The 16,082-nt window shown below is 40.6% G+C and overlaps 1 protein-coding gene across 2 annotated transcripts in view; it reads left to right on the top strand.

Moving 5' to 3' along the window:
* The window catches only part of LOC137342625 (proto-oncogene tyrosine-protein kinase LCK-like), a 92,421-nt gene that overhangs the window by 65,114 nt on the left and 11,225 nt on the right, over nucleotides 1-16,082 (top strand). For both annotated transcript variants that reach the window (XM_068006652.1, XM_068006651.1), the window contains 2 exons: nucleotides 10,483-10,559; nucleotides 14,062-14,215. In XM_068006652.1, coding sequence (XP_067862753.1) covers nucleotides 10,483-10,559; nucleotides 14,062-14,215 — 231 coding nt within the window. The remainder of the gene's footprint in view (nucleotides 1-10,482; nucleotides 10,560-14,061; nucleotides 14,216-16,082) is intronic.

The raw sequence follows: 16,082 nt of genomic DNA, 5'->3' as shown, positions 1-16,082 counted from the left end.
ACATCTTGCAAAGGCAGATTGTTTCATTTCAGATAAAAATTATATTTTTAATTTCAGATTTCTTTGTTCAGTTCACAACATTAAAGGAAGGCATCTTGTGAGCTACATATTTTTCACCATGATCCCAGCTAAAGGAAGGTACACTCGGGTACACAAATTGCTTCTTTGAGGTCAACATGGCTGTCTGTTAATGATTAAGGCAATATCATTTTATTTTACTGTTTCTTATATTCAGTCAAAAAAATGTAACTACAGCTATTCCTCAAATATGTCTCTCTAGAAGAGAAATGTAGGCTGCTGTTAGTGTGAGCTAGTTACATACACAAATAGGACACTAACAGTCGACTACTTACTGCAAGCAGAAGCCATCTTATATCTAAGTATGGAATGCCCTATAACCCATATTATTTCCCAAATGACCCAGAAGTTCAGGAGTAGGAAACAGAAGTTAAATTTGGTATCTGTTTTAAAATATCCTATGAAATATTGCCTCCCTGGTGCAAGGGTCAGGGATGTCTCGGAGCGGCTGCAGGACATTCTGGAGGGGGAGGGTGAACAGCCAGTTGTCGTGGTGCATCTAGGTACCAACGATATAGGTAAAAAACGGGATGAGGTCCTACAAGCTGAATTTAGGGAGTTAGGAGTTAAACTAAAAAGTAGGACCTCAAAGGTAGTAATCTCAGGATTGCTACCAGTGTCATGGGCTAGTCAGAGTAGGAATGACAGGATAGCTAGGATGAATACGTGGCTTGAGAGATGGTGCAAGAGGGAGGGATTCAAATTCCTGGGCCATTGGAACCGGTTCTGGGGGAGGTGGGACCAGTACAAATTGGATGGTCTGCATCTGGGCAGGACTGGAACCAATGTCCTAGGGGGAGTGTTTGCTAGTGCTGTTGGGGAGGGTTTAAACTAATGTGGCAGGGGGATGGGAACCGATGCAGGAAGTCAGTGGGAAGTAAAGTGGTGACAGAAACAAAAGGCAGTAAGGGAGACTGTACAAAACATGACCGGACAGATGGTCTGAGAAAGCAGGGAAGTCTACATTAAACTGCATTTATTTCAATGCAAGAAGTCTGATGGGCAAGGCAGATGAACTCAGGGCATGGATGGGTACATGGGACTGGGATGTTATAGCTATTACTGAAACATGGCTAAGGGAGGGGCAGGACTGGCAGCTCAATGTTCCAGGGTACAGATGCTATAGGAAAGATAGAGCAGGAGGTAAGAGAGGAGGGGGAGTTGCGTTCTTGATTAGGGAGAACATCACGGCAGTAGTGAGAAGGGATATATCCGAGGGTTCGCCCACTGAGTCTATATGGATAGAACTGAAAAATAAGAAGGGAGAGATCACTTTGATAGGATTGTACTACAGACCCCCAAATAGTCAACGGGAAATTGAGGAGCAAATATGTAAGGAGATTACAGACAGCTGCAAGAAAAATAGGGTGGTAATAGTAGGGGACTTTAACTTTCCCAACATTGACTGGGACAGCCATAGCATTATGGGCTTGGATGGAGAGAAATTTGTTGAGTGTATTCAGGAGGAATTTCTCATTCAGTATGTGGGTGGCCCGACTAGAGAGGGGGCAAAACTTGACCTCCTCTTGGGAAATAAGGAAGGGCAGGTGACAGAAGTGAGGGATCACTTTGGGACCAGTGATCATAATTCCATTAGTTTTAAGATAGCTATGGAGAATGATAGGTCTGGCCCAAAAGTTAAAATTCTAAATTGGGGAAAGGCCAATTTTGATGGTATTAGACAGGAACTTTCAGAAGTTGATTGGGAGAGTCTGTTGGCAGGCAAAGGGACGTCTGGTAAGTGGGAGGCTTTCAAAAGTGTGTTAATCAGGGTTCAGGGTAAGCACATTCCTTATAAAGTGAAGGGCAAGGCTGGTAGAAGTAGGGAACCTTGGATGACTCGGGAGATTGTGGCCCTAGTCAAAAAGAAGAAGGAGGCATATGACATGCATAGGCAGCTGGGATCAAGTGGATCCCTTGAAGGGTATAGAGATTGCCGGAGTAGAGTTAAGAGAGAAATCAGGAGGGCAAAAAGGGGACATGAGATTGCTTTGGCAGATAAGGCAAAGGAGAATCCAAAGAGCTTCTACAAATACATAAAGGGCAAAAGAGTAACTAGGGAGAGAGTAGGGCCTCTTAAGGATCAACAAGGTCATCTATGTGCGGAACCACAAGAGATGGGTGAGATCCTAAATGAATATTTCACATCGGTATTTATGGTTGAGAAAGGCATGGATGTTAGGGAACTTGGGGAAATAAATAGTGATGTCTTGAGGAGTGTACATATTACAGAGAGGGACGTGCTGGAAGTCTTAACGCGCATCAAGGTAGATAAATCTCTGGGACCTGATGAAATGTATCCCAGGACGTTATGGGAGGTTAGGGAGGAAATTGCGGGTCCCCTAGCAGAGATATTTGAATCATCGACAGCTACAGGTGAGGTGCCTGAAGATTGGAGGGTAGCAAATGTTGTGCCTTTGTTTAAGAAGGGCGGCAGGGAAAAGCCTGGGAACTACAGACCGGTGATCCTGACATCTGTTGTGGGTAAGTTGTTAGAGGGTATTGTGAGAGACAGGATCTACAGGCATTTGGAGAGGCAGGGACTGATTAGGAACAGTCAGCATGGTTTTGTGAGAGGAAAATCATGTCTCACGAATTTGATTGAGTTTTTTGAAGGGGTAACCAAGAAGATAGATGAGGGCTGTGCAGTAGACATGGTCTACATGGACTTTAGCAAAGCCTTTGACAAGGTACCGCATGGTAGGTTGTTACATAAGGTTAAATCTCACAGGATCCTAGGTGAGGTAGCCAATTGGATACAAAATTGGATTGACGACAGAAGACAGAGGGTGATTGTAGAGGGTTGTTTTTCAAACTGGAGACCTGTGACCAGCGGTGTGCCTCAGGGATCGGTACTGGGTCCGCTGTTATTTGTTATTTATATTAATGATTTGGATGAGAATTTAGGAGGCATGGTTAGTAAGTTTGCAGATGACACCAAGATTGGTGGCATTGTGGACAGTGAAGAAGGTTATCTAGGATTGCAACGGGATCTTGATAAATTGGGCCAGTGGGCCGATGAATGGCAGATGGAGTTTAATTTAGATAAATGTGAGGTGATGCATTTTGGTAGATCGAATCGGGCCAGGACCTACTCCGTTAATGATAGGGCGTTGGGGAGAGTTATAGAACAAAGAGATCTAGGAGTACAGGCTCATAGCTCCTTGAAAGTGGAGTCACAGGTGGATAGGGTGGTGAAGAAGGCATTCAGCATGCTTGGTTTCATTGGTCAGAACACTGAATACAGGAGTTGGGATGTCTTGTTGAAGTTGTACAAGACATTAGTAAGGCCACACTTGGAATACTGTGTACAGTTCTGGTCACCCTATTATAGAAAGGATATTATTAAACTAGAAAGAGTGCAGAAAAGATTTACTAGGATGCTACCGGGACTTGATGGTTTGACTTATAGGGAGAGGTTGGATAGACTGAGACTTTTTTCCCTGGAGAGTAGGAGGTTTAGGGGTGATCTTATAGAAGTCTATAAAATAATGAGGGGCATAGATAAGGTAGATGGTCAAAATCTTTTCCCAAAGGTAGGGGAGTCTATATGAGGGGGCATAGATTTAAGGTGAGAGGGGAGAGATACAAAAGGGTCCAGAGGGGCAATTTTTTCACTCAAAGGGTGGTGAGTGTCTGGAACGAGCTGCCAGAGGCAGTAGTAGAGGCGGGTACAATTTTGTCTTTTAAAAAGCATTTGGACAGTTACATGGGTAAGATGGGTATAGAGGGATATGGGCCAAGTGCAGGCAATTGGGACTAGCTTAGTGGTATAAACTGGGCGACATGGACATGTTGGGCCGAAGAGCCTGTTTCCATGTTGTAAACTTCTATGATTCTATTCCAAATAAAATTTATTTTTGGATCCTTAAATGAAATTTTGAATAAACATTTAAATATCCTGTTGGGCAAAATGTCATTGCTTTAGGGTTACATTACATTTTATATGATTTAAACATACCCCATGAAGTGTATGTGCTTTGTACAGGGTTTGCTAACAGTTTGACTCAATCTTCTACGGTGAAGTCATTTTAGAAATATAGGGGTGAATTCCCCTTTTAATGAAATATGGGACACTGCCTGTTTTTCTCTGTAATTACACAGAAATACAGCACAGAAACAGGCCACTTGGTCCAACTGGTCCAATGCCGGCATATATGCCCCACATGGGCCTCCTTCCACCCTTCTTCATCTATCAACATATCCTTCTATTCCTTTCTCCCTCATGCATTTATCTAGTTTCCCTTTAAATGCATCTATGCTGTTCACCTCAACTACTCCTTGTGGTAGCGAGTTCCACATTCTAACCATTCTCTGGGTAAAGAAGTTTCTCCTGAATTCCCTATTGGATTTATTAGTGACTATCTTATATTTATGGCCCCTAGTTTTGGTCTCCCCTACAAGTGGAAACATCAGGCACTAAATTGGGCCGTGTCGCACCCGTTGTTTTGGCGCTACACGGCCTCTCTGACGTTCAAGATGGTGTCTTAGATGCACACGCACATTTCCAGTGTGACGTGCGCCAGACACCATCTTGGTATAGGGGTTAGCGCAGGCGCAGATAACGAACGCTGGAATCATGGAAAGTAGGGAGAAAATGGCTTCAATCAGTGTACAATGCTGAGTTAAAGTGATAGACACCATTTTGGGTCTTAACACTCAACTCAACGCACAGTCTTAACGCCGACCATTTGAACGTGTCTTAGAGTGCCTGAAGGACCCCCCACCGGCGCTATTTAAAGGGACCATGCAGTATTTACAGGTTAGTGGCTGGATTATTGCTTCTGGCTGCCGAGACATTTGTAACTATTTTTGGAGGTCTCCTCTACTTGAATTCTAGGACTAGGGGCTATTGCCTAGCTTTGGAGCCAGGATGTGCATGAGTGAAGTTCGGAAATGCTTCTACATGCAAAGGTTGGGAGAAGTTTGGAACGCTCTTCTGCAAATGGCAGTTGATGTGAGCTAAATTGTTAATTCTGAATCTGAGATTGATAGATTTCTGTGAACCAATGGTATTAATGGATATGGGGCTAAGCCGGATATATGGAGTTAGGTCACAGGTCCATCATGATCTCATTGAATGGCGGAACAGGCTCGAGGGGCGGAATGCCACTGCCACTTGCTGCTACTGATATGCGCTACCTTCTCCTGCAAGAAAGCGGGACGTGTGTCTGGGCAATGTGCCTGTCATGTATGAATAGCTGCCAGTGTGTGTGGCCTGTGAGTTGTGGGTCGGCGACTTGCAACAGTGGTACTGTGTGAGGGTGAGAGGAAGCATCTGATTGGAAAAGTTGAGTACTGATGGAAAGAGACTGTTGGTAGGTGGTTGTTGGGGGGTTTAGTGCATGGAGGAGTGGATGCAGCTACTGGTGCAGTTGGTAGGAGATGCCACTTGATAGTTGAACTCAATCACCTTGACTACTCATGTCAAAGCATTAAACTTCTTCCTGTCCTGCATCCATGTTCATGATGCTGTGCACCTGGAATTGATTTCATCCCCTACTGGCTCCCACTGCATTTTGGGTGTATGTCTGGAGGGCCTCTTGCTCCCCACCCCCCCCCCCCCCCCACCGACCCCCGCAGATATAGGATGTCCCTCCTTCTGTCCACCTCTTGCACCAAGGCCTCTGGTGCATCAGCAGAGAACCTTGATGCATGGACTCTCAGATCAGCAGATTCGTGAGGTCTGGCATGCAGATTGGAGGATGTGGGATTTAGTGGTGCGCAACCTTTATTCAAACATAACTCATCACTATGTAAACATAGGGATAGGACCTGCTTCTTTGCTTTACGTATGCGATGTCTGATCTCCATTCAGACTCCGTGCAGACAGTAGGCTGTTATATTCAGCAAATAACAGGTACCAGCTACCTTTAAGAGATTTCTAACAGACAGCCTGCCTTTAAGAGATTGGAGCTCCCCCGCAGGTGGAAAGTGCAAATTGCATGGAATCCTTTTTCAACGCTGATTTCCAACGCAGATTGCAGGTGAGTCCTCTGGCCTGACAAAAATCTCGTCCTGCCTGTGCAGGGACCATTGGGCGCAGGGTAACAGCGGATCGTGCTACTCCCGCCCAAAAATAGGCCCTATCCAATTTTCCCCCCATCTTCTCTATGACTACCCTATCAAACCCTTTTTATAATCTTAAAGACCTCTATCAGGTCACCTCTCAGCCTTCTCTTTTCTGGATTAGCAACCCATTCTCAGAAATTGACCATTTCAAAGCCTTGTGATTTCACAATTTGATTAGCAGATGATTAATTATGAATAAAAACATACATTCTACCATTTCTCGCTGAAAGAGGAAATTTCACACAATGATCTCACAAATCTTCAATCCTATAGGTGCTTTATATTTTGAACAATTACATAAAACAGGTTTGAAAACTTATCCTGTTTTTAGTTTTGGTTATAGATAAAAGCCTTTCTAAGGTCAAGCATGATAAATAATGTGTTTTGGCCTGGGTATTCACAGTCTGTATGTTTCCCTAAATTAATCAGATTTCATTTTATCTTTTTGGACTGTGACAATAGTGGTACATTCTGGTATTTCCTGACTGCAAGATTCCATTTCCCATCTCAAATCATTTCCCATAATTGGTGGTTAGAGGTATGGGCCAGCTCCTCTTTGAAATATTTGAATGAAAGCCAGCTCCTGTCTAATGTTCGAAAATAAAGTGGGGCACTTCTACACAACTGAAAGGTGCGAATTGGAAAATAGCAAGCAACAAAAGAAAAAGATTGGGTACCCTACATTTTTTGCAGGGCATTTAGCACCCAAGTTCTATGACAGATAAACCTGTTTTGCGTTTTGATTTTCTGCACTAATGTACGCAAAAGCTATAAATTGACAGAACTAAATATAAGTAAAATGGTAACATGAATCATATACCCATTAAAATGAAAAAGCTGTTTTTGCAGTGAGAAACAGTACAGCAACTTTCACTGGAAATAAGATGGTAGATTTCATAGGGCTTGTACCTAATTATATTATTGCCCTCCACGGTCCAAATGGGCCCAAACCAGCAGTTGGCATTGATAATCTAAACAAATACGAGGCTCTGGTTCAGTGTGCATACTGTAATAAAGCTTTGTTGGTATTATGGTCTGTATATTTGAGGATTGTAATGTGCTAAAACCAGGAAGTCAGAGGAATATATTCTCTGGTTAGGCTTTTCCACTTGCCAGCCCTCCAATTTTCCCTATGTTCATTTTAGTGGATAGGAAATTCACGGGCTGGTGAGCGCAGAAGCGGACTATATTTCTGTCCATTTTCATTTTTCACTGCAAGTACTGTGTGTATGTAACTTTCAATGCAGCTCCGTAGTGAACCAAAACTTAAGAACATAAGTAAATCCAAGGCAAGAAAAGGCCATTTGACCCTTTAAGCCTGTTCCATCCAGAGTCCATATGTGGTATTCGACCATAGACTTCTCCCTTTCTCCTCTACTCCCCATCCATTGCCTATTGATCCCCTACTTTAAGAAATACTAAATTCCTTTCCAAACCTCCCCTGAAAAAAACAAGCAGTGTTATTAATATTTTTAGAACCCTGAATTCCCTTTCTAAGCAGATAATGCCCCAGTTCCCTTTTAAAGGTGTCAAGTGACTCCAAATCGACCATCTTCTCTGGAAGCCCGTTCTGCAGGCCCACCATTCTTTGTATGAAGAAAGAAAGTGTTTTTTTGATCTTGTGGCAGCCTTATGAATTTTAAACTTTTGTTTTGGATCGTTCTCAGTGCTGCCTTGATTTAAAATAAATAAAACACTAACTGGTTGTTGCCAGCACGGTTTGTGCATGTAAGCGTGCATGAAACTGCTGAAAAACTCAGCAAGATCAGGAGATATCACAGAACATTAAGTACCAATTATAGAATGGGGAGAAAGAGGATTTTTTTTTCTTGGGATGCAAAATGCTTCAGACCTATGGAAGTTAAGAGGGACTATTATATAAAGAATGATTAATTTTGAACAGAGTTGTCGCATAATGATTAGGATACTCGGTGTTATGCTTGTGGAGTTAAGTACTTTTTTTACCTGGTATGGAATCTACAGTGACTCCAATTAGCCTTGAGGTGTTAGGAGGAAAAGTGGACATATTCTCTGACTCTGTTTATACTTTGATCCGTAGTGAGATCCTATAAATTTCAGAATGAAGAATATAGAATGCAATCGTCCAGGGTTTATAGTGAAGGCAGCTCGTGCTAAGAAGTTAGGTTATTTGCCCAAGTTTAGTGCAATATTTTGGTTTTCAGTTTCTTTACAGGAGGTATGAAGTAGGTCTTTACACTATCTTGAGAAGAATCTAACAATCTCATAGGCTCACATTTGAATAATGGCCACTTTTGTGAGTTGGAACCAAATCCCTTCAAGAGGTCAATATCTTTGATAAAGGAGGGGGGAAGGAGAAAATTGTCAGGAGAAAAAACTATCATTGTGCTGCTTGACTGCATCAGACAAACCAGTAAGAAGTGATGAAAGGTTTGATTATGAAATCCAGGGTAAATATTCCCCACGATTACACTGGGCCAGTGGTTGTGCTTGTGCTTGTGTATGAGGCTACGCATGGCTACCTTAGTTGAAGGGGACAAGAATCCTTCACAAGAAAAGAAAATTGAAATATCTGAAGAACTGACAGACTGAACTACGTCACCTCTGTGCCCTTTGACTAAACAGCAGTAGTGGAGTGAAAATCTTGAAGCTCCCTTGTGGTTCTTCCAACTGAAGGAGACATTAAGGAAAATGGCAAAAAATTGGCAGAGAATCCCTCCCAGCCAAAAAGACACAAGGAATTCCCAGCTTCTGTTTGCCCACATCAGTACTCTGAGAGGCCACACACTGCTCAAACTATGCAGTGCTCGGTAAGCTCATTGACGAACGCTCCTCCTTTCCAAGTCTACCAGATCAAGGAAAGACCTTGATTTTGTTAACCCTCAGTACCTAATGGTAATGAAATGTACTGAACTCTGCAAAACTCTTACTGTATGTATCTGTAAGTTGATCATTTAAACTTGCTCAGTGAAACCTCTTCCCTTATTCCTGAGCAGTTTTAACTCCATTTTCGCATTCAAAAATTTTTTTTTTGTGTGGATAAATCACATAGCCAACTACAAAATAACCTATCCTGTCCAAGGAGCATCAGTTACAAAACAGGAGTTAGAGTAGGAAAATATAGTGCTCCCAAAAGCATTTTGAGGGCAAAAGCAAGGGGTTGCACCCAGGAGCTGGAGAAGTGGTGAAGCAGTTTGTGCAATAAATGTAAAAATACGGTTACATTGATGATTACTGGGGCAAACTGCATGGAACAAAAATATCTCCGATGATGACCTCGAGGCGAGCCAAGGATGGATGTACTGTTTTATGAAGCACTCTGATTTTATGTCATAACATTATAAATCAGTCAGCACTTGCTGGATGACTACAAGACAATGCTGCTCGAGTGCCAGCATGATGCCATAAGGCTGCATAAATAGTATGGTAATCAGTTATCTCAAAGGGACTATGCAGATGGAACTCCTCTGTATTGTGATATTCTAAGCAATACTATGGTGAATGAAAAGGGAACCCTACTATTTCCATCTGAATAACAATGAAAAACCATGCTTTACATTAATGCTGGCAGCAAAGACAGATGGCAAAAAATGTTGCCCTGTTTATGATGTGGAAATGAAAGACACTGCATAAGAATTAAATTTAATCTGGCCTTTACATATGGTCCCAGGAAAAGGGCTGGGTGACAGAAGGTTTTATGCAGGGCTGGGTAAGAACTGTGCAGATTTAACGGCCATGTGCCTTGCTATATATAAATTAGCTCTACTAACAATGGGTACTTTCCATGGTCATTGAAGGCTAGAAATTACTGTTAGCAAATACCAAATGATTGTTCAACACATGCGTACCGAATTCCCCTCCCTGCTGTTTTAACAAGTGTTGACCAATGGGGCTAGACTGTTTTAATCACTTAATTTTATTAATTTATTTTTAAGCTATGCCCTCATAAAATGGTGGAGTATTACTCTCACTGTGAACTCAAGCTGTACCAAATAATAACAGTTGGAAACTATTCTGATTTTTCTTTTGGTTTAATGATTCAGGGTCAAACACCTTTCATTGATGATATTCTGACGATGTTCATTTTTTCAGACATTAAACAACTGAATACTATCATCAGTAAATTTAAATGTTTAAATAGAGGTCTCATTGTCCCCACTAGAATATAGCTAAGGTGGAGACTCCTTGCTTACGTCAGCGGGTGTTAGGCCTTATGTCTTCCCAACTAAATATAGATCCCAAAGACTCTCTACCTTACCAAATAGTATTAAAAATAATAGAACATGGTTTCAAACATGCTTAATAAATCTGATTATGGTATTTATCTTCTGAATTCTTTTTTTTCTCTTTTAGGTAGTTTAGTTGATTTTCTGAAGACAACTGTAGGATCAAAACTCAGCATAATTAAGCTCATTGATATGGCAGCACAGGTGAGTTATTGTCCCTGGGTATGTGTTCGCACGAAGTAAAAAAGGGAAAATGCTGGAAATGCACAGCAGGTCAGTCAATGTCTGAAAGAGAAAAGACCTGTCACATGTTTTGGGTGGAGCCACTTCATCAAAATCAGTTCTGATGAAAATTCCAACCTGAAACATTCACCTATCCTTCTCTTCCAGACACTGACAGAGCTGCTATGTATTTCCAGCATTTTTTTGTTTTATTTCAGATTTCCAACATACAGCTTTTCTTCCTATCTCTGCATGTGGATATTTAGGTACATTTGGAAAGACCTCAAGGAGATATTTGTACCTGATTTGTATTTCAACAATTTTTTTCTACAGTGTGGACTTTGCGTGCTCTTAAAGTACATTACATTACTCTAGGGATATCAACGGATTGATTCTATAATACTAAATAAATTGCATTACAAGGAGGTCTCCACTTTGTTTGACGATGATTGAGGAGTAACAATATATTATCAATAAAAACCTAAACAGTTGCATGTTGAGTGCCATCAAGAACCTCAACCACATCCCGTTACACACTTAAATGTTAACTAAAGCTAGGTAAACTTAACAATGCTTACCGCACCCACAATAATGCACACATTTTTAAAAACACATTGCAAGGAAGCATATAGTATGTTAAAGGCATCTAGACTTTATGTGGTACATGAGAGTTCTAAGAGCAACCAGAACATGAGCAAAAGAGCACATGCATAAAATGAGTGCAAAAATACGAGACTACAAGATCGAGCTCAGAACCAAATTCATCATGATTGATGTTTTTGTTTATTATGTTACAGTCAAGAGGGAAAGGCTACAGTACTCACTGAGGTCATGGTGCACTAACATCTAGGCTTGTAACATGGCGCAGGAAAAGGGCAGAGTAGGTAAAAAGACAATATTGCTGTTTACACTTGAATAGCACAAGAGTAATGAGTATGACAGCTGATAATCATTAAATCATTGAAACATAGTAATATGATTCAGTTTGCTGGCAAGTGAACAATAATCTCCAAGAGAGACTCAAATTCTAGGAACATTTAAGGAAAGGGACCATGCATGAAACTATCTACTAATGTCTGTAGTGAAAGAATGTCTGATCTATGTTCTGAAATAGGGAGCCTAGACCTAATAAAACCTTTTGGCAGTTGTATCATGCTTCAGCTAGCTTCACACCCCCAATTCCAATATAGAAGCTTTGCATTCATATAAACTCAGAACAGACTCTGACAATGGATGATTGTACTCTGTTGTTGCCATGAATTACTTAATGAAACATTGTACTGTTGTACTATTCAGGGTTTTTTGAATAATTAAGGGAGTAAACAAAGGGAAGGTAGTAAATAATTTCTTTAAACTGAATCCAGAACATTAGACAAAAGAAAATGATTTTAGAATTAGATAACCATGAGCTAAATGTAAATAAATAAACTTCTCACTTACGTTTGTTGGATCGTGGAAGATGTTGTGTTTAGTGGAGGGAATGCTGAATCCACAGATTCCTTGAAAAAGGAGTTTATCAGAATTCCTTTACGGTATAAAGGGGTGCAAACCAACATTTAGATCAGGATGATGTTACATACGATTGAGAGAATATGTGACAGAATAAAATTGGACAAGAGCTGTGTATAATATTGATCCATTAGAAATGATGACCCAAATGACCTTTATTCATCCCATAGACTTTGGTTCAATGAGGGCATTTTCTGCTAAAGGCAAAGTGTCAAAATCTTCCTAAGACCACACAGTTAAGAAATTATCTTGCATATACAGGTATTATATTTATCATAGAATCTAACAAGTAAGGATTTGTGATTCTAGAATTTTCAATGCTGAAGTAGACTTGTATGCTTAACAAGAGCATGGTGTATAAAGGTTCCGATCCAGCTGGTGTCTGTCACAGAAGAATGCTCTTGGGGTATGAAATGGCACTGTGGGTTTGTGAGATTTCCTGCAGACACAAACTTTCAGCTTTCATCAACTTTAGCTTTGCTAAAAGCTCAACATGGCATTGACACCTGTCAGTATGAAAAACAGTCCTTTGTAAGAGTCAAACTACATGATCAAAATTAGTCTTTCAACTATTTCATAGCCCAATGAACAGCCCTCAACTACAAGTTGATTTTCTAAGAAGCTAGCACTGAGTTGCCTACTTAAGGGTGTGGTAGTGTCATGGTTATGTTACTGGACTACACTGTAATAATCCAGAGGCCTGGACTAATAATTTAGAGAACATGTACCATATCAGAACATCCCACCATGTCAGTTTGAGAATTTGAATTCAGTTAAAAAATCTGGAAATATAAAGTTGGTATCAGTTTTTTAATAAAGTGATCATGAAACTATTGGCTTGTCATAAAAACCCAACTGATTGTTAATGTCCTTTAGGGAAGGAAACCTGCCATCCTTACCTGGTCTGGCCTATATGTGACTCCAGTCCCACACCAACATGGTTGACTCTTAACTGTCCTCTGAAATGGCCTAGCAAGTCACTCAGTTTCAGGGCAACTAGGGATAGGCAATAAATGCCAGCCTTGCCAGTGACACCTGCATCCAAGAATTAATTTTAAAAAAAGATCAAGTCCTGTATGCCAAAGAGCAAAATCAATTCTATCAGGCCACAGGGTATTTGAAGAAAATGAGTTCTGAATTACCAATTATCAACAACTAGATGTTGTTGGTATGCTGTGCAAATACTATGGAATATATTAGCAATTAAAAAGTGTGCTGGAAGGCATCAAACGACAGCAGTAAAAAGTTACTACATAAACTCTTTTCAGATTATACTGTAAATCAAAGTCATGATGGTTGTGTAATATATCATTAACATCACTATCCACACAAACAATAGCAAAATAAGCAGCATATTTCATGGTTAACTTGTATTTATTTAAGGTGATCATATTATGAGGATAATTTGGGGATAATTAATCCATAGTCCACAGAGATTGTAAACGGGTCTGAATAAGGTGCATTGATAAGTAGTAAGAGGAAGTAGAGGAATATTGCCCTAGCTTGACTCTTGTGATGTGTTTTTTGGAGCAAATTTTGGTCAGCTGTGGCTCAGTTGATATAGATGGGAGAGTTGAGCAAGGAGGGCTGAAATTACAGACATGGAAGAAGTGGAATGACAAGAACAGATCCAACAACAGGGGGTTAAGTTGAAATGGAGGATCAGAGCAAGCATCTTGATTAAGCAAATGGAAGAGTGAACTTAATATATTTAGATGCACGATCCACAAAGTATTGTGTTTATTCTAAAAATTACTTTATTTTTTGATCAAATTTCACAATTTTGCTTTTGTTCATATAGGTAAATTACAATATCATTTAAAATTTGATTTAAAATCTGTGGTAGATTTGAACATTTTAAAACTGCTCACTCTTTAGGATAAGTAAAGTTCCTACTGAGAAACAAATCAACATTGTCATTTTACTGTCCCACAATAGCAATGAGATTGCCCATCTGAACTATTTTCTTCAACAGATTGCAGAGGGAATGGCCTTTATTGAAAGGAAAAACTATATCCATCGAGACCTTCGTGCAGCAAATATCCTGGTTTCTGACACTCTTTGCTGCAAGATTGCTGATTTTGGCCTTGCCCGACTTATTGAAGACAATGAATACACAGCAAGGGAGGGTAAGACATTATCTTATGAACACTTTTTATTTGATTTGTGTATTTGCAGGTGTGGCTGTTCATTTAGATTGAGGAAAACAATGCTAAGAATGAAATATTTTCATTTTATAATTTACACAAAATGAGGAGCTTGAAGGACAAGATGCTTAAACTGTGTGGAAAGAGATGGTAGGTATAATCAGCTTACAGCCAACAGAGGCACGGTTAAACGCTTAGAATGGCCATGTGCTGCATGTAGTAGGGTTTAAAACATGTAAAAGGGCAGGAAAAATAGATTGAGGAATAGTGTCATTAACAGCACCGAACCCGACAATGATCAAAGGGACTGATTTAACTTCAGATGACAACAGGAGTGAATTAGTTTGGTTAGAAACCTCTGTTGTTTTCCTAGGGAGGAAAATAATAATTTGGAATTGTAACCCAAACAAAAATGATGGCATTTTCTGATATTCTTTGGGTAATTTTTGGATAACACTCTCATTTCAGGCAGCCAGTATTAACATCAAGCATTCTCTGGTTAGGTGGAGCTTACACAGCTACAGATAAAGCTCCTTCCACTCTACACCAAACTCCGAAGACCATTTCTTATTGCTCCCGTGTGATATTTCAGTTTCTCTTATTGCTCCCGTGTGATCCTTCTATTTCTCTTAACAGGCCTGTTGTCTTTGGAAAGCCAATTTATACTACCTCTTAGAAAACTAATTCTTGCTTCCTGGTTTTCAAATGACTCTGAATCCTGCTGATATTATTACATGACTAGGCATGTGCAATTACATGTGGTATGTGTCCATAGAGTATTCCTTCTTAGATTTTGAATTATGTTTCAGCAATTATGAATGGGAGTTGGATGGGAAAGTTAAGGCACCATAGGTGCATGCTGATTAGTGGAAGGCATGGGGAAAATGTGGACAGGACTTCAATGCAATGGTCATTGAAGAGAAGATCTTCTGTAACGAGGTCTTGTCAAATGACTCTTGCAGCTGGCAATGGATTCTCTTCTGCAGACTCTTTGGGCTCCTTCTGTTCTTCATGTTGGTCCCCTTGAAAGGGGCAGTGTGCTTTCCTCCTCAAGAGCCTCCACAATGATGCCTCTATGCAGGGCAAAGTTGTGTAGCATGCAGAAAATTACCACAATCTTTGACACCTTAGGTAGGCCTGTTTTGTAGCTTTGATTACTCAGGAGCTCCCTTGCCATTTGAGCTTGTGGGCCAAATAATGATGGAACGGTGGAGTGTCTTAAAAGATATTGACAGCTGCTTGGGAAGCAAGCACTGAGCTGCATAATGATGTTGGTTGAAAACGAATTGAACATCAGTGTAGAATCCTTTGCGATTTAAGTAATAGAATTGTGCAATGAAGCATGTAGGGATACCTGGAGACATCTATAATCCCCCGGACCTGCCGCTCTGCAAAATTTCACAGCCATCTCGCACTGCTGTCAGTTGTCCAGAAGGAAGATAAATTTACTTGCTCCAGCAAATAAGGCTTTATACACCTACGTACTGCAAATTGACAAAGTTGGTTGATGTCACCGGTGGTTTCTTGAAATGACCTGGAGACACAAAAGTTAGCATAGCCATGTCTGTGGATAAGTTGGACTGCAAGCCACTTTGCAGCATGCAACATAACTCAATTTCAGTTTCCCTTCTGCATTGCAGCCAGCGCAAACATTGTTCCTCTAATATAGTGAGGTATATGTGCTTTGCATTGTAAATAGAAGTGCGAATTGGTGAGTAAGTGCAGATCGCCTCTGGTGCAGCCTGGCCTGCCTTGCATCCCTCTGATGGTCCTCCTCTTGTTCCTCCAAAGAACACAGGTACAGGAGGTTGCTATGGGCAAACCCATTGAGTTACTGTTAATGAAGTTG

This window comes from Heptranchias perlo, chromosome 26 (genome assembly GCF_035084215.1).
Source record: "Heptranchias perlo isolate sHepPer1 chromosome 26, sHepPer1.hap1, whole genome shotgun sequence".
Classification (NCBI taxonomy): domain Eukaryota; kingdom Metazoa; phylum Chordata; class Chondrichthyes; order Hexanchiformes; family Hexanchidae; genus Heptranchias; species Heptranchias perlo.
This window is presented reverse-complemented; position numbering and strand designations above follow the sequence as displayed.